The sequence below is a fragment of the Brassica napus genome, chromosome C9 (genome assembly GCF_020379485.1).
Source record: "Brassica napus cultivar Da-Ae chromosome C9, Da-Ae, whole genome shotgun sequence".
Lineage (NCBI taxonomy): Eukaryota > Viridiplantae > Streptophyta > Magnoliopsida > Brassicales > Brassicaceae > Brassica > Brassica napus.
In genome coordinates this window covers 20871811-20895238 of record NC_063452.1, presented here as the reverse complement: position 1 = coordinate 20895238, position 23428 = coordinate 20871811, and the positions used below count along the sequence as shown (strand labels likewise).

The following is a 23428-nucleotide window of genomic DNA, read 5'->3' as shown; positions in this document are numbered from 1 at the left end:
TATAATATTAGGTGGTTATAATGTTTTGATAGAAACCGCTTATAATCTATGAATTAAGAATTCATTATTAATACTATATGATCCTACAGGGTCACACACCCGAGGAAACTAAATCAATAATATGTTATGTTCTTAAGGGATTACTATATACATTATATAATGTGATATAATTATATATGTAATATGGAGAATTACACGTGCATCTCTTAAGAAGAGATTAGATGTGTTAATGGGCTCAGCCCACATTACCTCCTTCACGTAAAGTAAAGCTAGGTCATTATATAATGATAATGATCTCTCATAATTAGACGATGAGTTCAAGCCGCTTGAAACGTAAAACCCTAAACATAAACTAAAAGAGAGACAAAGGAGTTTGTCAAGGTTTATGAGATCTGATCTCGACCATACTAGCATCCCGTTTCGATCTAGTTTGTGTGCGTGTGGATACCGGTAGAGACACGACGCTTGGAGTGCTAGTAATCTTGACTTGGTTTATTTATCTTCCGCTGCGAATAACCCTTAAGATTTAGATTTCTTTCAGTATTGACATGAGATTCTAGGCAAACTAAATTCATAGGTTGATTTATAAATAGTTATAAACCGGTATGAATTCCAACATTAGCATCACTTAATCAATCGAATGAAGACTGCTGAATAGTTTTCTTATACAACTGGATAAATTTGGGGAAATACATATTAGATGCATTAACATATTTATACACTATTTAATTTATTATAAAAATAAAATTTATTAATAATTAAACTAGTTATTACAAAATGTAAAAACATCATAAATTGATTAAAAAATATTTTAATTCTGACTATAATTAAGTAGCTTAATTTCAATACATTTTTAATAATAGACTGAAATCTTACAATATTATAAAATAAAATTATACAACATTTTTAATAACATATATACATATATATATATCATTTAAAAAATTTATCACCATTTATCTAAATGTTTAAAATGTTAATAAATAATATGAAAATGTTGACAAAAAAAAAATTAAATTAAGATCTACAGAACCCTAAAAGAAAGCCCAATAATTAAAAAATGTCTCTTTCTCTTTACAGCCCATTTGTTTCGACTGGATACTCCCACTGGAACCACCCAAACCATATCCCGCCGCCGACGACGACGTCTGCCTTGCCACCGTCACTGCGTCAACGGAGAAGAGAACTAAGAAGCGTCTTAATTCGCTCGTTGGATCAAATGGAAGTTAGTGGCGTAGATTCCGAGGGTAAAGAGTTCAACAGCGCACAAGAGATGTGGAGAGAAGCAATCGGTGAAGAAGGAGATGAAACGAAGAAGACCCAATGGTACAGAGACGGAGTTTCTTACTGGGAAGTAAGCATTCAGATCTTTTCTGATTCTTCGTTGAAAAAAAGTTGAATTTATTTTGTCCTTATTAGTTCTCAGATTTGGTATAACTTCTATTCCAAGCAAACATATAACCCTAACTTGTTCAAACTAGATTCTAAAGCTGCAGACTTTTCTGTTGTTTTTGTTTTTTGAATTAAAGGGTGTTGAGGCTTCTGTTGATGGAGTATTAGGAGGATATGGGCATGTGAATGACGCTGATATTACAGGAAGTGAGGTTTTTCTAAAGACTCTTATGCAAGAGAGATTAGTCAATGGAGGAACAAATCAGCATCTAGTGGCTCTTGGTACTCTCCTCCTCTCATTGGTGTTTCTTGCCTTTTTATTTACATGTGTGTTTCTTTGAAAATCAACACAAATCATTTGCAGATTGTGGTTCTGGCATTGGAAGGATCACTAAGAATCTTCTGATACGGTACTTCAACGAGGTGAATGTTCTATAAATTGGGTTGTGTTCTTCTCTGTTTTTAGTTTCATTTGGTATAATTGTGTTTCTTTTTTGATCTTAGGTTGATCTTCTTGAGCCTGTAGCGCAGTTTCTTGATGCTGCACGTGAGAATTTGGCATCTATTGGCTCAGAAACGCACAAAGCAACTAACTTTTTCTGTGTACCTCTTCAGGTATTGTCATTCTTGTGGTGTCTCTTCTACTTCCTCTGTTTTTGATTCTCCTTCACGTTTTTGGGTGAATGTTTTCATAATCATAGGAGTTTACTCCAGCTGCTCAAAGGTACGATGTCATATGGGTTCAATGGTGCATTGGGCATCTCACTGATGATGATTTTGTTTCTTTCTTCAACCGGGCAAAGGTAAAGACTTTTTTTTTTTTTTAATTCATAGGGCTTTCTATTACAAGTCAAATAAACTCATGTCGTGTTCTTGGTTTGATCTCAGGGTTGCCTTAAACCCGGTGGGTTTTTTGTCGTGAAAGAGAATCTCGCTAAGAAAGGTTTCTTTCGCTTTCACTTTTGCTGTTCTTATGAAAAGTTCTCTATCTGACAAAAGAGCTGATGTTTCATTGTTTTTTTGGTTTTGAGCAGGATTTGTTTTGGATAAAGAGGATCGTAGCATCACCAGATCCAATCCATACTTTAAAGAGCTCTTTCGACGATGTGGGTTACATCTCTATCAAACGAAGGTTGAGTTCATGTCTGTTTCTTTTTTTCATCTTAAGACAGTTTCTAGGAACTGTTGGTTTAGACATTTATGTTTTTTTCTTCTCCAATACTGTTATCCAGGATCAGAAGGGTCTTCCTCAAGAGTTATTTGCTGTAAAAATGTATGCTTTGACGGTTGATATACCACCCAAAGTCCACAAAACCAGGTCGAAAACTCGCGGCAACAGACCACAAATTATCAAATGATAAAAAGCTTCTGGTTTGATTTTTACGAGTTTTAAATCTTGATTTAAAGAGAAGCTATCAAAGATGTGTGAATCAAGGCTTGTCTGCTTCACGAATGGTTCACAGCCACGTAGTTTGGTTTTGGCATGTTCGAATCTCCTGTCCTCACCTTAATTTAAGCACCTTATTGTTTGTTGTCTGATAATTTGTCCGAGCTTCATGATAAATGGACTAGAATTTTCACATTAGCTAGAGGATAATGATACTCTTCGAATGATGATTTGTAACCTGAATCGTAGTTGCTCCATATGGATCATTTTTGCAGTTGGGAAGCCTTTCGTTAAGTTGTTGCATTGATCTCCAAACTTGAAACATAAAACAACTATACTTTTTTCTTTCTTTTCTTAAACATATTTTGCTTAATATTTGCAATTAAAAAAGTCAATGAGATTGACTTACATGAATTAGCGACTCAATCGTGTATATCAAGCCTGGGGTTGCCATGGATCCAATGACACTGATAGAGTTCGATGATGGATCCAATTAACACTTTCTTTATTGATAATCCAAACCTATTAGAAGATGCTTAACAAAACATGCTCACAATCTCATGGTGATTGGAGGTGAATGTCACATGGCCGGCCACACACATCATTAAGCATAGGAAATGTAAAAGAGAACATACATATATTATATAACCTAGAAAACCATATAACATTAAACCCTCTAGTACGCTCAGAGTATTTACTTCCCCTTAAGCCGACTAAACTTCAGCCAACTATGAATGTTGATTTTGTTACGAAAATCAGAAAAAAATTGATAATATAAAAGATGTGGGGTCCGCTGCACTATAAAATTCTTTTATATATATGATTTCCCTCGTTTGTAATACATCCCTCGCCCTTCTCTTCTCTCTATAATAAACTCTTTTTATCAATATTATAAATTTTACGGATATAAATTTTACCATTATTTAAATTTCCGCGATACAATAAAATTCCAATTCTTTTTATAACACGTTATCAGCACGATCGTTCTCAATTTTGGTAAAATTTATTTATATCATTTCTACCTTGCTATAATGGTCGGTATATCGCATCTACTATTATTTATATCATGTTAAAATGGTCGGAATACCGCCTATATTATTTATTAATAATTTAATTATTTTATTGGTCGGCCGAGCCGCCTTATATCCTGTTTATTGTTAATTGGTCGGCCGAGCCGCCTTATATTATGTTTATTGTTAATTGGTCGGCTGAGCCGCCTTATATTCTGTTTATTGTTAATTGGTCGGCCGAGCCGCCGTATAATTTATTTATTACTCTGCATTGACCGGCTGAGCCGTCGCATGATTTGTTGTCATAACATATATATTTCATTGCCATAATTTTTACTTTTATTAATTTTTATGAAATTTTATAGATTTGATTGACTGTTTAATACGATATTTTCAGACTGATTTTTGGTGCACTCGATTTAACCCCAACGGTCATAAAGAAAAATTTTCAAAATTTTTCTCTTTCTCCAACGGTCATGAACAGTGATTTTCATCTATAAATACACTCATACTTCACTCATTTACTTCATCCAAAACATTTCATCTTCTCTCAAATATTTTCAAATCGTTACATTCCGGTTTTTCATTGCAAGAAAGATGATTCGCATATTTTTGGTCTTATGTGCAATTTTTATTTTTGCTTCTATGTACGGTCTTTTTATTGGAGAATTTGCTCCTGGAGAATTTGCGCTTAATGTCGGTTTACTTTTCTATGCATTGCTTCTCCTTGTAATTGCGTGTATTATCAATATAAATGGTTCATTTTAAAATTACGAAATTCTAATAAAATATTTTATTTTGTGTTTTAGAAATACAAATGGCAAACATCGAGAAACTCCAGTTCCCGGCCCTGAAAATAACTGGCGAAAATTATGTCGGGTGGGTCACAAACGTGAAACCATATCTGGTGATGAAAAAGATAACCGAAACAATAGTTTTCGGTAACAAATCACCACCCGAGCATATAGCCGAAGCGATAATCTTCATGAAGAAGCATTTAGATGAAAATCTAACGCACGACTATGCCAGCGTCGAGGATCCAGCTGAACTGTGGCAAACTTTAAAAGAAAGGTTCGATAACTAGAGACAAATCAACCTCCCTCACGCTCTAGAAGAGTGGAAAAATCTGAGGTTCCAAGATTTTCAGAAGGTTGAGGATTACAATTCCGCTGTCCTGAGGATAGTTGCACTCCTGAAGTATTGTGGTAATCATGTCTCTGAGGCAGAAATGATGAATAAAACATATATCACTTTCCACAAACAGCTTCACTTCTTGCCCGAAATTTACAGAAAATGCGGGTACACGAGATTTTCTGAATTGATGGTTGCGCTCATGTTGGCTGAAAAGAACAATGAGCTCCTGATCAAAAACCACAATTCCCGGCCTACGGGAGCCAAATCATTCTCTGAAGTGAATGCTACGGCGATAGAAAATTCGGAAAGGAGAAACCAGACCAACCGAGGTTATGGTCGCCGTTTCAATAATAAACGTGGAAAAACTTACAATCCTAAATGGAAGGGATCTAACAAGTGGGTTAGATCCGAACAAGTTTCCAAGGGTAAAGAAACTCACGAAGATACCACCCAGAAGCGTGGGACAGTGTGTTACAGATGTGGATGTAAAGGACATTGGTCTCGTACCTGTCGTACTCCTCCACATCTCTGTAAGTTATATCAAGAGTCCACGAAAGGCAAAGCTAAAGAAGTGAACCTCACTGAAAACTTTGAAGGGACATCGTACCTCGATGCCTCCGACTTCGCTAATGAGCTGGACTAGATTACTCCTGAAGAGAACCGAAATGCCTATAGTAAGACTATTGAATAGTTTTCAATATTGTCATGTATAATTATCACATTTCCTGTTTTAAACAAATAATGATGTTTTATACATCACTTTAATGTATAATTATTGTGTGTTTCCTTATATGAATGAATTTTATGTTTTCTTTTATTAATATTTATGACAATTTCATAAATGGATCAAAATGCTAATGGAGCAAAATCCAAGAAACGGATTCGAGAAATATGTATACCAGATAGTGGAACAACGCACACTATTCTGAGACAAAAGAGATATTTCTCTGATATAAAACCTACAAGAATTGTCGTCAATATAATATCAGGTCCTGCAGACGTGATTGAAGGAACTGGTAAAGCAAACTTTACATTGTCGAATGGAACAAAATTTTCCACAAATAATGCTTTATATTCTCCAAATTCTAAAAGGAATTTGTTGAGTTTCAAAGACATATATCTTCACGGATATGATACTCAGTCTGCAACTGAGGATGGAAAGAAGTACATGTATGTAACTTCTGAAAAATATGGCAGAAAACACATATTGGAAAAGTTTCCAGAACTTCCTTCGGGGCTACACCATACCTATATCGATAAAATCGAATCAAATCTTGTAGTAAAACGGAACCCAGAAGAGTTCACATTACGGCATGATCGCCTTGGCCACCCAGGCACTACAATGATGCGTAAAATCATAGAAAGTTCACATGGTCATTCATTGAAAATCCAGGAGATTTCTCAGGGGAATAAAATGACATGTGTTGCATGTTCTCTAGGAAAATTGATCGTAAGGCCATCGCCAACCAAAATCGATAAAGAATCACCAAAGTTCCTTGAAAGAATTCAAGGCGATATATGTGGACCTATACACCCACCTTGTGGACCATTCCACTAGTTTATGGTATTAATTGACGCATCCAGTAGATGGTCACACGTTTGTCTATTATCATCTCGAAATGTGACATTTGCGAGATTTCTAACTCAGATAATCAAACTGCAAGCACAGTTTCTGATTATACTATTAAAAGAGTTAGACTAGACAACGCTGGTGAATTCATATCCCAAGCATTCAATGACTATTGTATGGTAATGGGAATTGAAGTTGAACATTCGGTTGCTCATGTTCATACGCAACATGGTGGTTTGGCTGAATCTTTAATTAAGCGTCTGCAATTGATTGCAAGACCATTGATCATGAGATCAAAACTTCCAACCTCTGTATGGGGACATGCCATTTTGCATGCAGAAGCACTCGTTCGGATCAGACCGAGTGCATACCATATTTATTCCCCACTACAGTTAGCGTTTGGTCGAGAACCAAACATTTCCCACTTTAAAATCTTTGGTTGTGCGGTATATGTGCATGTAGCACCACCACAACGTACAAAGATGGGACCACAAAGAAGATTGGAAATATATGTTGGTTGTGATTCTCCATCAATTATACGATATCTAGAACCACAGACTGGTGACATCTTTACGGCTCGTTTTGCCGATTATCATTTTGATGAGAAAGTATTCCCAGTTCTAGAGGGAGAAACAAAAATGTAGAAAATGATATCAAATGGAGTGTACTTTCATTACTATATCTTGATCCTCCTACTAAAGAGTCTGAACTAGACGTTCGACGAATCATGCATTTACAGAGTATAGCTAATCAGCTACCTGATGAATTTGCGGATACCAAGACAGTAACTAAATCTCATATACCAGCCGTGAATGCTCCTGCTTGTATCAAAATATCAAATGAGCAAGGAAAAGCGGACGATACACGAGAGTCTAAAACACGCCTACAGCGTGACAGACCTACTGGTTCTAAGAATAAAAATCCTAGAAAACAAAAAGATGTCAAGGTAAATGACACATCCAAAATAGCAGAAAGTATTTTGGAAGAAACAAATAATGAGGATACTGAAAAAGTTGAGCATCATGAGTCGGAAAGTAATCATGAAATTTCTATCAACTACATCCATAATAAAAGGATATGGAATAGAAATGAACAAAATGATCTTGATGATGCTTTCTCATATATTGTGTCAAGTGAAATAAATGAAGAAATCGATGATCCAGAACCAAAATATGTCTATGAATGTCAAAAGAGACATGATTGAGAACAATGGAAAAATGCAATACAAGCTGAACTTGATTCGCTTAATAAACGAGAAGTATTTAGATCTATTGTGCTCACACCTGCAGATGTGAGACTAGTTGGATACAAATGGGTCTTCGTTCGAAAGCGAAATGAGAAAAATGAGATTACGAGATACAAAGCTCGTCAAGTGGCTCAAGGTTTTTCTCAAAGACCTGGAATCGATTATGAAGAAACGTATTCTCCAGTTATGGATGCCATTACGTTTAGATTCCTGATGAGTCTAGCAGCTGATAAAAATCTAGAGATGCGTCTCATGGATGTTGTTACAGCCTATCTATATGGATCATTAGATACTAATATCTACATGAAAGTTCCTGATGGATTTAAGATGCCAGAAGCATTAAGTTCCAAACCTAAAGAGTTATGTGCAATAAAATTGCAAAGATCATTATATGGGTTAAAGCAATCTGGACGTATGTGGTATAATCGTCTCAGTGATCATTTAATAAAAGAAGGATACGTGAATGATCATATATGCCCATGTGTTTTCATCAAGAAAACAATATCCAGATTTGTAATAATCGCGGTATATGTTGATGATCTTAACATTATCGGAACTCAAAAGGAAATACAAAAGGCATCAGACTATCTCAAAGGAGAATTTGAGATGAAAGATCTTGGACAGACACAATATTGTCTTGGCCTACAAATAGAACATTCACAAAATGGTATATTTGTGCATCAATCCACATACACTAAAAGAGTGTTGAAACGATTTAACATGGATAAATCAACTCCACTTAGCACCCCGATGGTCGTTAGGTCACTTAATATTGAAAGTGATCCATTTCGACTACCAGAGGAGAAAGAAGAGATACTTGGTTCGGAAGTACCATATCTAAGTGCAATTGGAGCGCTGATGTACCTTGCAAATTGTACACGGCCTGATATATCATTTGCTGTGAATCTTTTGGCAAGATTCAGCTCATCTCCAACTCGAAGACATTGGAATGAGATTAAACATGTTTTTCGTTACCTCCAAGGGACCATTGATTTAGGCTTGTTTTATCCTAAAAGTTCAAAAGGTCAAATGGTTGGTTTTGCAGATGCATGATATCTTTCAGATCCACACAAAGCTCTATCACAAACAGGATATGTTTTCACGATCGGAGGCACTGCTATATCTTGGCATTCTCAGAAACAAACGCTCGTGGCTACTTCTTCAAATCATGCTGAGATTATTGCACTCCATGAAGCAAGTAGAGAATGTGTATGGCTAAGATCAATAAGCCGACACATATGTTCAAGCAGTGGAATTGACGAAAATATAGAGCCAACTATTCTATATGAAGATAATGCAGCATGTGTTACTCAAACAAAGGACGGATATATCAAAAGCGATAGAACGAAGCATATTCATCCGAAGTTCTTCTCATACACTCAAGAGCTCGTGAAGAAGAAAGAGATTGAAGTAAGATATGTCCAATCATGCGACAATGCATCTGACCTCTTCACAAAATCACTTCCGACTTCAGTATTCAGAAAACATGTCCATAACATTGGAATGCGTCATCAGAAGGATATATGACTGTTCATTCGAGGGAGAGCTTACGTAGTTGTACTCTTTTTACCTTACTATGGTTTTTCCCATTGGGTTTTCCTAGAAAGGTTTTTAACGAGGCAACAAAGACGTTAAGCGAGAGCGGATAGTGACACCGGCCCCCAAGGGGGAGTGTTATGAAAGTCAGAAAAAGCAGCCACCGTATATGTTGATAATATAAAAGATGTGGGGTCCGCTGCACTATTTGCACAGTAAATTTCTTTTCAAAATATATGATCGATTTCGATCATTTGTAATACATCTCTCACCCTTCTCTTCTCTCTATAATAAACTCTTTCTATCAGTATTATAAATTATACGGGTATAAATTTTGCCCTTATTTAAATTCTCGCGATACAATAAAATTTCAGTTCTTTTTATAACAGATTTCTCTATTCCTTGAGATCGTTTAGCTTTCTTCTTTATACTTCCACTAGGTTAAAGATCCGCGCCTTGCGCGGAATCAACATTATATATATAAATTATTTTATTTATTAAATATTTTTACATATTATGAAATTTTAAATATATATTAAATAATTAAAAGTCAGTAACTATTAAATATATAATTAAATTGGTGCGAACATATAAATCAATTTTATTAGTCCAAAAAATATTTTTTATATATTTGATAGAATATGTTATTAATTTAAATGATACTAATATAGATAATATATTTTAGTATATTTTTAATATTAATGTCTATTAAATGATGATTTCTACTCATATAGTTTTTTTTGATCATTTGTATCTTTTATAGAAAGAAAATTAAATTACTGATAACAAAATTTTCATTATGGGACTAATAGTTTTAGTAATTTATAATTTAAAAAAAATAAGTTGTCAATGATTGTTCAAAACTTTTATCAAAAAAATTGTTCAAAGTAAATTTTGAAACTAAAATATTGTATTTTATATGGTTTATAGTTTAATTTAAAACGATATATATATTAAACTTAATAATTAATTAAATTAGAATTTTTACTTATATAATTTTTGTAATCATTTATATTTTGTCATAATAAAAATTTTAAACCATGGATCATAAAATTTGAATGTGAGACTTTTAACAGTTTTAGTAATTTATAGCCGTTTGTAAAAATTCAAAATATAACATATACATAAAAATCTAAATTTTTATTATATGGTTATTGTCGTTGTTTAATTTATTTAATAGTTTAAAATTAAAAAAATATGATAGACGATACACTATTTTTTATCAAATCTTTATTATTCAAAATCATTAATTGTCATATATACTTTACCCATATTAGACAATTCCGTAAATTTTATTTAAGGAAATAATAAAGTATATTAATGATGAATTTATTGTTAGTTTATTAAAAAGCTTATTTTATAATTAGATGGGCCAACATATTTCTCTAATGATTCTAAGAATCATTCTAGTGATGACATGTGGATACAAAAAGAAGTTGTAATACTTCTGAAATAATATATAGGGAATTCTCATATCAGGCTTAATTCTCTTATAGAAGACACTATTTTTGAACATATCATTACTTCATCTTTTATATGCAATTTGTCTTCAGGCTGGAAACTTAGAATTGCTAACAAGGCTTGTATAATCATACGTTTGCAATGATACTCTCACTGTTCCACCATTCTAAAACCGGTGGTTACAGTCTCTAATTCTTTGGCAGTGTAAAATAGAAAAGTATCTGGTCTGAATGTCACACACACTAATGAAATATGATCCGAACCCTATCTCTTTTGCAAATTATTTATCTTAAGAGGGTGCTCCTAGTGTTTCCTTCGCTTCTTGCAGCTCAACTTCAATGCAGTATTTCGTGGACGCTATCCTATTGTCACCAATCAACAATTGATCACATAGTGTGGTATGTTTTTTTTTTGTTGCTATGACAGAAAAAAAGAAGGTAATTATAAGTATGGTTCAATTGTTGTGAGGGAAATATGCCAATTGGTTTTGAACAATAAATCCTCTGAGATTTGATGCAAGAACGTCTTTATGTGCAGAAAATTTATATTTTAAAATTTTGATGAATAATAGGTATTAATGTAAGAAGATATAAAAAAAACCATATTCTAAAGTTATATTAAAAATAAACTTAAAATTTGAAATTTTTTATGAATGTATTTTATTGTTTTAATACTAATGCAGCTATCCAAATATTTTTTATTTTTATTTATTAATATACTCATATAATTAAATAGTTAAAACGGTTTGTGTATTTTTATATCTAAAATAGCCCAATAGAACCAAAAATGAATGAATGCTAAAATACCCAAAATATAATTTATATATCTAAAAATATTAGTTATATTTGTATTTCAGTTAAATTTTAGTATTTTAAATTTATAAACAACAAATATTACGAAACTAGCACCAAACAATTTAATTTATAATTAGAACTATTATAGTGATATATTTTTTTTTGTTATTTAACGATATTATATTCACAATGATTATTATTTTTATCAATCGAATAATTTTTAGTATTGTAGATCATATTTTCACGAATCAAATACTACTATCTACACCATTTATTCTATTAAAAATCGTTTTGAAATAATTCACAAACGGCCGTATTATTTTTCAGTTTGTACTGTTCATATTACCAAATAGGCAGTTAGTATTTGGATCTAAAAGTTTTAAACCTCGAAACATTATTATTTCAAATATCATTTTACCTAAATTTTATTATTTTATATTCAATAAAATATTACTATTTTATCACTATATTAGTACTATTTTATCATTTACTAGAAGATAAACAAAAAAAACTCACTCAATGTTTCGATGTAAGAGTAGGCAGACACGTGACGTTGGTGGCCATAACACTCAACAAGCTACAGAATAATTGTCAGAAAAGGAACCAAAATCATGTTCTTTAGTTAACATCATTCGTTTTCTGGTCGAATGGAATCAGCTTTTTACATAAAGAATCGTAGCCCACATCTCTTTAATAATATATGAAAATAAAAAAGAAAATATATAGTACTTCATAGAAGCAATCTCCAAAATAACACTTTTCTAAGTTTATGTCACAAAAATAGCCCTTAAAAATTAAAACGATCAAAATAGCATTTTATCTTTTGAAAAATTTAAATTTTTTTTATTTTTCAAAATTTAAAATCTTATCCCAAAACCCCACTCCCTAACTCTAAACCCTAAAACCTAAACTCTAAACCCTAAATCCTAAATTCTAAACCCTAAATCCTAAACCCCACACCTTAACTCTAAACACTAAATCCTAAACCCCACCCCTAAACCCTAAACCCTAAATCCTAAATCCTAAATCCTAAACCCTAAATCCTAAACTCCACCCTTTAACTCTAAATCCTGATGTCTAAATTAATTTACCATTTGGATATAAATGTATATTTATTCTTTTGATAAAACATTAAGTGCTATTTTGGTCATTTTTATCGTAGATGCTACATTTCTGACAAAAAACTTTTTTTAGTGCATTAGTTATTTTCTCTGCTTCGTATCCGTCTTACCCGTATATCCTCAGTCTATCCATAAAAAATGGAGTTCTTCAGCTTTTGGCTTTCCCTCTTTACTCATTTCATTCTGTTGAATCTTACTATTGCTCATCTATCCAATCACGAAAACTTTCTCAGCTGTCTCTCTCGCCGGATAAACGACTTCACCGTCGAACCTAGAGTCATACACACATCTGAAGACTCTTCTTTCTTCTCAATCTTGAATTCTTCCATACAGAATCCAAGATTCTCGGTTCTCGAAGCACCTAAACCGGTCTCAATCATCACTCCGGTTGAAGCCACCGATGTTCAGTCAACGATTAAATGCGCACGGCTTCACGATATCCACGTCAGGACACGGAGTGGTGGTCATGACTACGAGGGATTCTCGTACATCGCCAGAACCAGACCGTTCGTTGTCATTGATATGAGAAATCTCCGGTCTATTACACTAGATGTTGATAACCGGACCGGTTGGGTTCAAACCGGAGCTACAATTGGTGAATTGTACTACGAGATTGGGAAATTGAGAAAATCACTGGCCTTCCCGGCCGGTCTTTACCCAACCGTCGGCATAGGAGGGCAGTTCGGAGGTGGAGGGTATGGTACATTGATGAGAAAATACGGTTTATCCGCAGATAATGTGATTGACGCGCATATAGTCGACTCGAGTGGAAGGTTTCTTGACCGAGAAGGCATGGGTGAGGATTTCTTTTGGGCTATACGTGGAGGTGGGGGGTCGAGTTTCTGCGTTGTCTTAGCATGGAAGATTAGATTGGTTGATGTTCCGACAGTAGTAACGGTCTTTGACGTCACGAAAACATCTGAGAAGGAGGCTGTCCGAACCATCAACAATTGGCAGTATGTCGCGGATAAGGTTCCTGATAATCTTTTCGTTAGAGCTATGTTGCAGAGATCTAACGACACCGCAGTTTACGCTTCATTCCCGGGACTTTATCTTGGTCCGGTAAGCGATTTATTAACGTTAATAGAAGAGAAGTTTCCGGGACTAGGTCTTAAGATAGGAGATTGTAGAGAGATGAGTTGGATTGAGTCAGTTCTCTGGTTTATCAAAGGAGAATCAATGAATACTCTTACGGAGCGTAAGCGTACGTCGAGATCTTTCAAGGGCAAAGACGATTTTATTCAAAAACCGATACCAAAAACTGCTATTCGAGAGCTTTGGAAGCGAGCCTACGCTTCAGAGGCTAGGCTAGCAAAGATCATACTCACTCCATTTGGTGGGAGAATGATTGAGATTGCGGAAAATGAAATACCATTCCCACATAGAGGAGGGAATCTCTATGAGATTCAGTATTTAGCTTATTGGAAAGAGGAAGAAGACAAGAACAAGAATGATACAGAGAAATATATGAGATGGGTTGAGAGTTTATACGATTTTATGACTCCTTATGTTTCAAAATCACCAAGAGGAGCTTATGTTAATTTTAGAGATGTTGATTTGGGGATGTATAACGTTGGGATGAATATGAAGACTAAGTACGAAGAAGGAAAGATTTGGGGAGTGAAGTATTTCAAGAACAATTTCGATAGATTGGTGCGGGTGAAAACGAGTGTTGACCCAATGGATTTCTTCTGTGATGAGCAGAGTATTCCAGTTCTGAAATCTGTTGATGTTATTTAAAAGTTTCTCGGATTTATTTCCTTGGAGAGTTTTGTGTGCGTTTCGTTTTGAACTCTTCTTTTGGTTGATAACTTAAATAAAACTAATCGGATCAAAACCAAACCGAAGATGCTTATTAGTTCTCAGCAGTGTTCTAAAACGCGGCCGCCTAACCGTTTATGCGGCCGTCTAGGCGTTAGACGGAGGTCAACCGCCGCGATTTTGACCGAATCGGTGCAATTAATCGAAATTCCGATTAATCGTTTTATTAACTGATTACTCGCCCATTAAACAGATTTTATCAGTAAAATATTGGACTTCGTTGACAAATACTCGAGCCCATATAATAAGTCCATTCGTCTTGAAAGGGGTTACTCCTGGTCTTATGTGTATTTATAGCAAACTTCAAGATTCTCTTTAGCCAGAGCTAACCGATGTAGGACAAATACAAGTGGTGTTTTAATTTTTTAAAACTCGTGTCTAATAAGAGCAAAATAAAACTTGTGACAGGGAAGAATCAAACCGTGTACCTCTAAAAGCTCTACAAGCGACGGATGCCACTAGACTATTGATGTTTCTACGTCAAATTCTCACATGTAATAATATATATAAATATATTTATAATTAAAAATAGAAAAAACTAATCTCCTCGTATACTCCGATTAATCCCCAATTTTTTGTTAACTCGCTAGGTCTGGAATTGTCACCTGACTAACGCCTAGCGTAGTTCCGAACAGGGTTCTCAGTTACAAAAATGTGTTGGTTGGTTTTAGTGATCTCTTAAAATGGGACTAAATCTTATTTCTGTTTATAGAACAAAATTTGTATAACTGGAAATAATTGACACGTCCCACAATCCCACCCCCAGTTCCATTGAAAAAGATATTGGGATAGCTGGTGGTGTCAATTCAGGAGCCCAACAGGCTTTCACTTAAGTAAGAAATGAGTGACTTAGCACTTGGCAGCTTTGGGTTGTCTGTTTTCAAAATTTGTCGTCATGTATAATAATCCCCTTAAAAGCCAATTTGCTGGAAATTCTAGATATTTTATGAATGTCTCGATACAGATTCGATAAACAATTACATCGATCAAATATCATATTTGATCTATAAAAATAATTAAAAAATTAAAAAACTATGTAAACAAGAATATCTTTTCATGAAAAAGTCTTAAGTTGATCTTCATAACATTTTAGAACATGTTACCTTTCTAAAAATAATTAAACACTTTCTTAAAATACATTTTTATTATTGAATGCAAATACTCAAAAATTGAAACCAAAATTTTGAATGGATCTCTTTAAAATTTAAATATATTAATTTTTAGATTATATTGGATCAGATCACAAATTCAATTTTTTCTACATTTCATTGATGTTATGATACCAAAACAATATCAGAAGAAATGGTTATTTAATTTGTTAATAAAAATATGAAAGATGTTTACTTACATAATAATTTTGGTAAAATTGTAAAAAAAAATGTATTTGTGCATAGTTATACAGGTGATTAAAATAAAATTTCTACAAATGGTAGAGCTTGGTGCACCGTAATTTGGTAGAGCTAAGTGCAGAATGAGTAATTTGAATTTTTATAGTATCCCACAATCAGTGTCGTTTTAAACAATTTAATAGCTTTGGGCGAAACATAAAATATGGATCTTTTTACATACATTTTTGTCTAACATTTTTTTATTGCATTTTAAAAAAATTGAACCACAAGAACTTTTTGGTATTAACTTTTTTTTTAGAAAAATAGGTCTTTTTACGAAAATCAGATTTTGTAAACGGGAAAATTGGAAATGGTGAACCATAAGTACTTTGTTTTGTTGTCTTTGTATTAGATTTAATTTATTATGAACTCTTTTATTATGGTTTTACCAACTATTTGATAAATTAACATAGTGAAATAAGTTTTTATAACCCATAAAATAACACTAAATTTTTTTGTGGACCCATAGATTCATGGCAAATGCCTATGTTGCCAAGGGTAAGAGCCGGCCCACAATCCCTGATCCGTAATGTTTCTATTTGAATTAAGTTTCTTTTTATACTACTTTACAACTAACTAAATGTTTAGTGTTTGGATATTCATAAAATCTGGATACTGCAATTGTCGGGACATTTAAAGTTAGGCCAAGACCAAACACAAAAGGAGGAGCTCAGACGAGGGATAACACACGAATATTTTGCCACCTAAAACTTCCAGTTTCCTACAAACACAAACTGCAACGTTTTTTACACACAAGTGAGCAAAAATGTCTAGCACGTCACGATACTGCAGTTTGAAAAATTTGGCTATCTCACACTCGTCAGTCATTGATCTTTATAAATCAACGAGCACTTTCATATTTATTTGTAAATTCTTGACTCAAATGTTCCACAGTTTCAGTCGTCGTCTCCTGTCTCCACCGTACGTGAAACGTAACGAACTTGGTCAAGTTGGTAAGTCTGTAAAACCAAAAAAAGTTCGGTAAAGTCTTAAAAGTAACTTTAGTTTTGAACTTTAAACTCTAAATGGGCACTTACCTTTTAGTGGTATCACTAAAATCAACAATGTCATGATGAAAGTTTAGGCATTTGGGCAATAATTTTCATAGAGAAGAAACAAAAAGTTTATATTTGTGGTTACTCTAAAGAGAACGTGTAAAAACGTTTGGATTCTTTATGTCTATTTATAGACTGAATTTTTGCAGATTGGGATCAAACAAAGAGCAACAAACAATAGAGCAGAGCTTCCTTAAAGAGAGAAATGGGAATTTCAAAACCATCCCCTGCATTTTCTTTTCTTTTGATTTTCGCCTTATATTTCTCGTTCTACACCATAACACCAACAACTTCTTCAGCTTCCCTCCAAGATCAATTCATAAACTGTCTCCATAAAAACACGCATGTTTCTTTCCCACTCGAAAGTACGTTTTTCGCTCCTGCCAAAAACGTTTCCATGTTCAGCGAAGTCCTTCAGTCGACAGCTCAGAATCTCCGGTACTTGACAAAGTCCGTGCCTAAACCGGGATTCATATTCAAACCGCTCCACGAGTCTCACGTCCAAGCTTCCATCATCTGTTCCAAGAAACTTGGAACTCATGTACGCGTCAGAAGCGGCGGTCACGACTACGAAGGCTTGTCTTATGTCTCGGAGATCGAAAAACCTTTTATAGTGATGGACCTGTCCAAGCTGAGAAAAGTCAACATTAATATTAAAGACAATAGTGGTTGGGTTCAAGCTGGTGCTACAGTTGGTGAACTTTACTACAGGTAAATAAAAAGACAACAAATAAATTTTCGCTATCATAGAAGGATCACTAAGAAAATATCGCATCTAAAGATCAGTATACTCCGAAATTTAGACAAAAATGAAATTGTGATGCTAGGATCTATTTTTGACTGTATATTCTATAAAGAAACTTTTTTTTGTTATATGGAGGATTGCAGAGAAGAGCGGAGTCCATGGTTTTCCGGCCGGTTTGTGCTCCAGCTTAGGGATAGGCGGACACATAACCGGCGGCGCATACGGTTCCATGATGAGGAAATACGGTCTCGGTGCAGATAACGTTCTAGACGCAAAGATCGTCGACGCCAACGGTAAAATACTGGACCGAAAAGCGATGGGCGAGGATACGTTTTGGGCGATTCGAGGAGGCGCTGGAGGTAGTTTTGGGATAATTCTAGAATGGAAGATCAAGCTTGTTCCTGTTCCCAAGACCGTAACCGTCTTCACCGTCACAAAAACGTTACAACAAGACCCTGGCAACAAGATTCTTTCGAAGTGGCAAATGGTCGCGGACAAGCTTGTCGACGAGCTATTCATCCGGGTGATCTTCAACGTAGCTGCAAACAACGGAAGCAAGACCGCTACGACGTCGTATAATGCTGTTTTTCTTGGCAACAAAGGCGTGTTGATGAAAGTTATGAACAAGAGCTTCCCGGAGCTAGGTCTAACGCCGAAAGATTGTACCGAAATGAGCTGGCTTGAATCCATTGTTTACATCTCTGGATTCGCGAGCCGCACTCCTACCAAGGTATTGCTTCAAGGGAAGTCTCCTTTCCCGAAGAACAACTTCAAAGCCAAATCCGATTTCGTGAAGAAGCCTATTCCTGAGTCAGGGCTTAAAGGGATCTTCAAGAAGCTGCTTAAAGAAGATAATCCAATGATGATATGGAATCCTTACGGAGGAATGATGGCGAAAATCCCTGAATCACAGATCCCGTTTCCTCATAGGAAAGGAGTCATATTCAAGATTCAGTACGTAACGAATTGGCCAGACAGTGACAGGAGAGCGAGCAGGCACATCAAGTGGATCAGAGATCTCTACAGTTTCATGACTCCTTATGTCTCGACGAATCCACGACAAGCCTACGTGAACTACCGTGATCTAGACCTGGGACAGAACAAAAAGGGCTGTAAGTCGACCATCAACCAAGCTCAAGTCTGGGGAGCTAGTTACTTCAAAGACAACTTCAAGAGGTTGGTGAAGGTTAAAACAAAGGTTGATCCAAATAATTTCTTCAGACATGAACAGAGTATCCCACCTATGCTGGTTCAAAACTGAAGCGCAAGAATATCAAATTAGAATAAACTAGAAGAAATCAGATAATGATTCTTCTAATAAAGTTGAGGCAAGCATGTAGTACTTTGATTTACCTAAAATTTGAAGCGTTGCTTCTTATGAGTCAGACAAGTTGTTTTTAATTAGTTCCCAGTTCCTTGATCAACTTTACTACACTAGAATCGTAATCGAAAGCTTGTTCTCGTTCTCAATTTGTTAAAGTTTGGTTCGAGTGGACTATCATTGTGTTACACACCAGTCGTCTTGTGTAACACATATCTTGGCCTTATGTCCTTCACAATTTGGGCTTATATATTCGTTTTGTACTTCTCTTAACGTAGTTAGTGTTTATGTTTTATACGGCCACATATGTATAAAACATAAGATGTTTTATGTATTTTAAGATGGTTAATGTTTTTTAACAAGGAGATTTGGATTTCGAATCCAAGAAAAGGTGAATTTATGATCTTGAGCGTGGTGCAAGAGGTAATGTTTTCAGTACTTTCTTCTTTACCGTTTTCCAATTTATTGTATTCAGTTAGGTCTTTGTGACATTTGTTTTAGGACTAAGGGCATGAGTTGTTTAAACGCAGTTGTAACTGCAGTTGTTAGAATTTGTGGATGCGAGTGGAGCTAAATGTAAAATATTGAAGACTTCATAATTATTTTATTCGATTTTCTATTGAAATTAAACAAAATGTAAGATGTTTCTTTTGAATAAATGAAATATTAAACCGAAATGAGATTGTTGTTATGATTGAATGGAAATGCTAGAGACAAGGTTACACTTAGGGCTCACACGTCCCGAAAGCGACAAGGTATCTATCGAAATAGCAGAACCTGTCACTGGTGACCATTGTTACCAGTCGTATGTCGCTGCAATGGTCCACGCAGGTTGCAAGACATGAACAAGGCAGAATCAAATGCGGCTCCCACCGGCTATTGTATATGTGTCACGGTTTGTGGACACCTTCTCACAAGTACCGTGTGGTCTCTAGACGCGGCATCCCCAGTGGCGGATCAAGCAATAATTTTCATCTAGGGCAGACATATACAACACTATTAAATATATTTATAAATTTCGATTATTAACCGGGACATTAGTAAAAATTAGTACACAAATACACTGATTTTAAAAGTCCATGGTTGGCGCGCGGATATGAATTTTCAGTTTTAATTATTTATTTTACTAAATGATGTATTTGTAATATTCGTTCATATTATATTCATTAAATAAATATATTTTTTTTTGCATCTTAAACTATCTATTTTTTACGAATGTGTGATATCATATAAAAAATAAAAAAAATGAGTATAGAGTTAATTAGATAATTTTAAAAACAGAATTTTTTCTTTTGTGTGCGATATCATATAAATAATGATCCGCACAGTTAACAAAAATCATGATTATTTTATGTGTAATTTTTTTTTTATTTTGAACATTTCCTTAAAACTATATTAAATTTTACATATTTTAATTAAAATATTTTTAATATCTTTACCTTTTTATTTGAAATGCAACTCAATATTTTTTTAACAATTATAACAAAATATTTTAAAAATATTTTTAGAATTTGTTTGAAAAATATGAAAATTACATTTTTAATTAAAATTATCCTAAAATATGATAAGTTTTGATGTAAACTAAAACTCAAATTATGTCAAAGATAATGATATTCAATGATAATAACAATTTTCATTGATTATTTTTTAAAAAATACATTTACAAAAATAATGTTTGAAAGAAAATTCATTTATCTTTCAAATATAAAATGAAAATATTATAATTAAATAATAAAAATATAAATAAAAACCATAAATTAAGCAAATGACAACTGAGTTATATTATGCTAAAATTTTCTTTCTAACAATTTATCAAATGACAAATGAGTTATGAGCAAATAATACCATATAATTTTTAAAAACATAGCTATTCTTAAATATGTTTTGAATAAATAATTATTTTTTAAATTTAATCAACTGAAAATAATATCCGTACAATTGTGTGAGTCAAATTCTAGTTTTATTGATGCATGTTATATATTAGTGCTGCATATTTTAGGTAACATTTTAATGATGCACGTTTTAAAAAATTTTCATTATTAAAATTATGCACGTAAGGATAACTCATGAGTTTTTTTGGTTGATTAAATGACATTATGTCTAAATTTATTTAAGGATATTTCATTAAGGTAACATAAAAAGACAAACAATAAAATAGGAAGTTTAAATTCATTTAAGCATATTTCATTAATGTAACTGAAAAGACAAGTAATAAATTAGGCAGTTTTATTCGTTTTAGGATATTTCATAAATGCAACTAAAAAAGACAAGCAAAAAAAAATAGGGAGTTTTATTAATGAAGTAAGAATATTTTCAAATGGGTACTTCTCTTTTAATAATATAGATGAATATGTTATAAATCATGGAGTGGATTGCCATTAACCAAGACAAGAAGAGAAGACCCATCAGCCACGACAAGGCCCAGCCGTGGCCGCGTCCAATGGAGAGAGAGAGAGAGTCGGCTACTCTTGGCCGACTTAGTATTAGGTCGGCTAGTCTTGGCCGACTTAATATTAGGTCGGCTAGTCTTGGACGACTTAGTATTAAGTCGTCTAGTCTTGGCCGACTTAGAACTTAGGATGTTTTCATTTTATATGTTTTAGTAGTTTTCCTATTTCCTGTTGGATTAGGATATGTACTCTTTCCATTTATCTTTATCTTGTAATCCTTATATAAAGGAACCCCCATTGATCATTAATAATACATAGAAATATTCAGTCTCTAAACCCTTCCAATTACAACACGTTATCAGCACGATAGACTCCTAAACCCTGAGACAAAACCTAACCTAAAATCCGTCACACAAACTCTAATCCAGGCACAACTTAAAATCGATCTATTTCTCAAACCCTGAGGAACCAGACGACGAGCCACATATCAAATTGAAGCTCTTGACGAGACTAATCCATCAGATCAAACCGTTTGTCGATCCAATCTCAGACGCGCCCTCACTCGCAGGAACAATACGCGGCGCCGTCTTGGTCTTTTGGAACCCTAATCCGAACCAACAAGATTTTCTAGCCAAATTCAAATCCTGTGAAAGATAAGTTTATCATAACTTAGTTGTTTGATGATATCTTGTTCAGATTATGGTGTTCATGTAATCTAATACTCCTTGTTTTTGTTTTATGAGCTGAGAGGAGTTGGTGCAAAGATCTCAACACAAAGATGTTCGCGATCCATTACATGACCATGAACCGACGATCTCAAGCTTGTCCAGCTCACGGTTCTTCTCATATTGGTGGTCCATTCAACCCTACTTAAGGCTGAGGTAATTCGAAATCCTTTAGAGAACCCATACCGAATTTGGATTGCTTGAAACTAATTGGAACCATAAAATCCTAATCGAAAACCTAGGATAATAGATGAATCCCTAATGAGTAAATCGAAGCTCATTATCTTAAGTTTGATATCCCCATTGAGATTGATTAAATCAATTAAAATTGAACCTTAATAGGTTTTGAATCTCAAAATCCTAATGATCTAATGATCAAATAGAAAACCCTAGAAACCCTAAAAGCTTAAATCGGTTTTGACTTCATCTGATCTATTGATCATTGAGGTTTCTAAATTGTTTGATTGTTTGATTGATTGATCTGAGATTTTAAGATTGATAGATCTAATCTCAAAATTCGAAATCCTTAAGGCCTTGAAACCCTTAATCTCGTTTGAAATTCCTAAAGGCCTTGAAAATCTTAAATCTCACATTGCTTGAAAGATTGATTTAAAGATTAGATATATTTACATATTGAATGTGAGTTAGGTTGCTAGATTACTTGATTCTAAAATCTAGCTGAAACATAACCAACCTTGAAATGGGTAAACTTAATTGATATGGATTGTGTGACATTGTGTTACGAAACATACCAAACGGCCGTGTAGCCTAATGCATTGCTCCCACTTGCGGCCTTGTGCCCTTGATTGATTAAAAGTCGTGTGGCTTAGTGAATATCAAAGTGACTGTGTGGCCTAGTATCCGGATGGTTATATAAACCGGATTGCATCATGATCCGATCCTTAAGATCGTTGTATCTTATAATGACCGTGAGGTATAAACATCATAATGCAAAGCCGTATGGCCTAAAGCATTATAGAGAGACTTATGAAATCATGTGCACTGATTATTTAAATTGGTTGCAAGAATTCTAAATCAATGAATTGATTGATAATATGATTTCAGATGCCGAGATTTGATCCCATGGATTATGCCATTCTAAATCTCTCTGGAGATAATTATCTAGAATGGGAAATGAACACTTCAGTTACCCTGAAATCAAGAGGACTCGTAAGGAGTATCATTCAGGGTGATTATGCAACTAGAAGTGAAAATTTAAAAGCCATTACAATAATGCGCCATCATCTCACTAAGGAACTGAGAAATCAGTATCTACATATTGAGAATCCTCGTGACCTTTGGACAAAATTAAAGTCCAGATACACTATGGTA

At 34.1% G+C, this 23428-nt stretch overlaps 3 protein-coding genes across 4 annotated transcripts; all 3 read left to right on the top strand.

Annotated features, from left to right (window-relative positions):
* The first annotated feature begins 1014 nt into the window (after nt 1-1014).
* On the top strand, nt 1015-3053 carry LOC111211944 (alpha N-terminal protein methyltransferase 1-like). Its single transcript, XM_022713297.2, has 8 exons — nt 1015-1354; nt 1530-1674; nt 1757-1815; nt 1897-2007; nt 2094-2195; nt 2281-2335; nt 2427-2524; nt 2625-3053. Exons 1-8 carry the CDS (start codon nt 1061-1063, stop codon nt 2748-2750), a joined length of 990 nt encoding a protein of 329 aa, XP_022569018.1. The 5' UTR covers nt 1015-1060; the 3' UTR covers nt 2751-3053.
* Nucleotides 3054-12713: 9660 nt separating this feature from the next.
* LOC106416546 (berberine bridge enzyme-like 27) lies at nt 12714-14493 on the top strand. Its single transcript, XM_013857465.3, has one exon. The coding sequence runs from the start codon at nt 12790-12792 to the stop codon at nt 14389-14391; it is 1602 nt and encodes a 533-aa protein (XP_013712919.1). The 5' UTR covers nt 12714-12789; the 3' UTR covers nt 14392-14493.
* Nucleotides 14494-16702: 2209 nt separating this feature from the next.
* LOC106416715 (berberine bridge enzyme-like 26) lies at nt 16703-19130 on the top strand. 2 transcript variants are annotated; one of them, XM_022710335.2, is made up of 3 exons: nt 16703-16813; nt 17050-17626; nt 17796-19130. In XM_022710335.2, the coding sequence occupies exons 2-3, from the start codon at nt 17121-17123 to the stop codon at nt 18919-18921; spliced, it is 1632 nt and encodes a 543-aa protein (XP_022566056.2). In that variant the 5' UTR covers nt 16703-16813; nt 17050-17120; the 3' UTR covers nt 18922-19130. The 2 variants fall into 2 exon arrangements, with proteins under 2 accessions (XP_022566056.2, XP_013713084.2); XM_013857630.3 differs by having other exon boundaries at nt 16709-16813; nt 17065-17626.
* The last annotated feature ends 4298 nt before the right edge of the window (nt 19131-23428 follow it).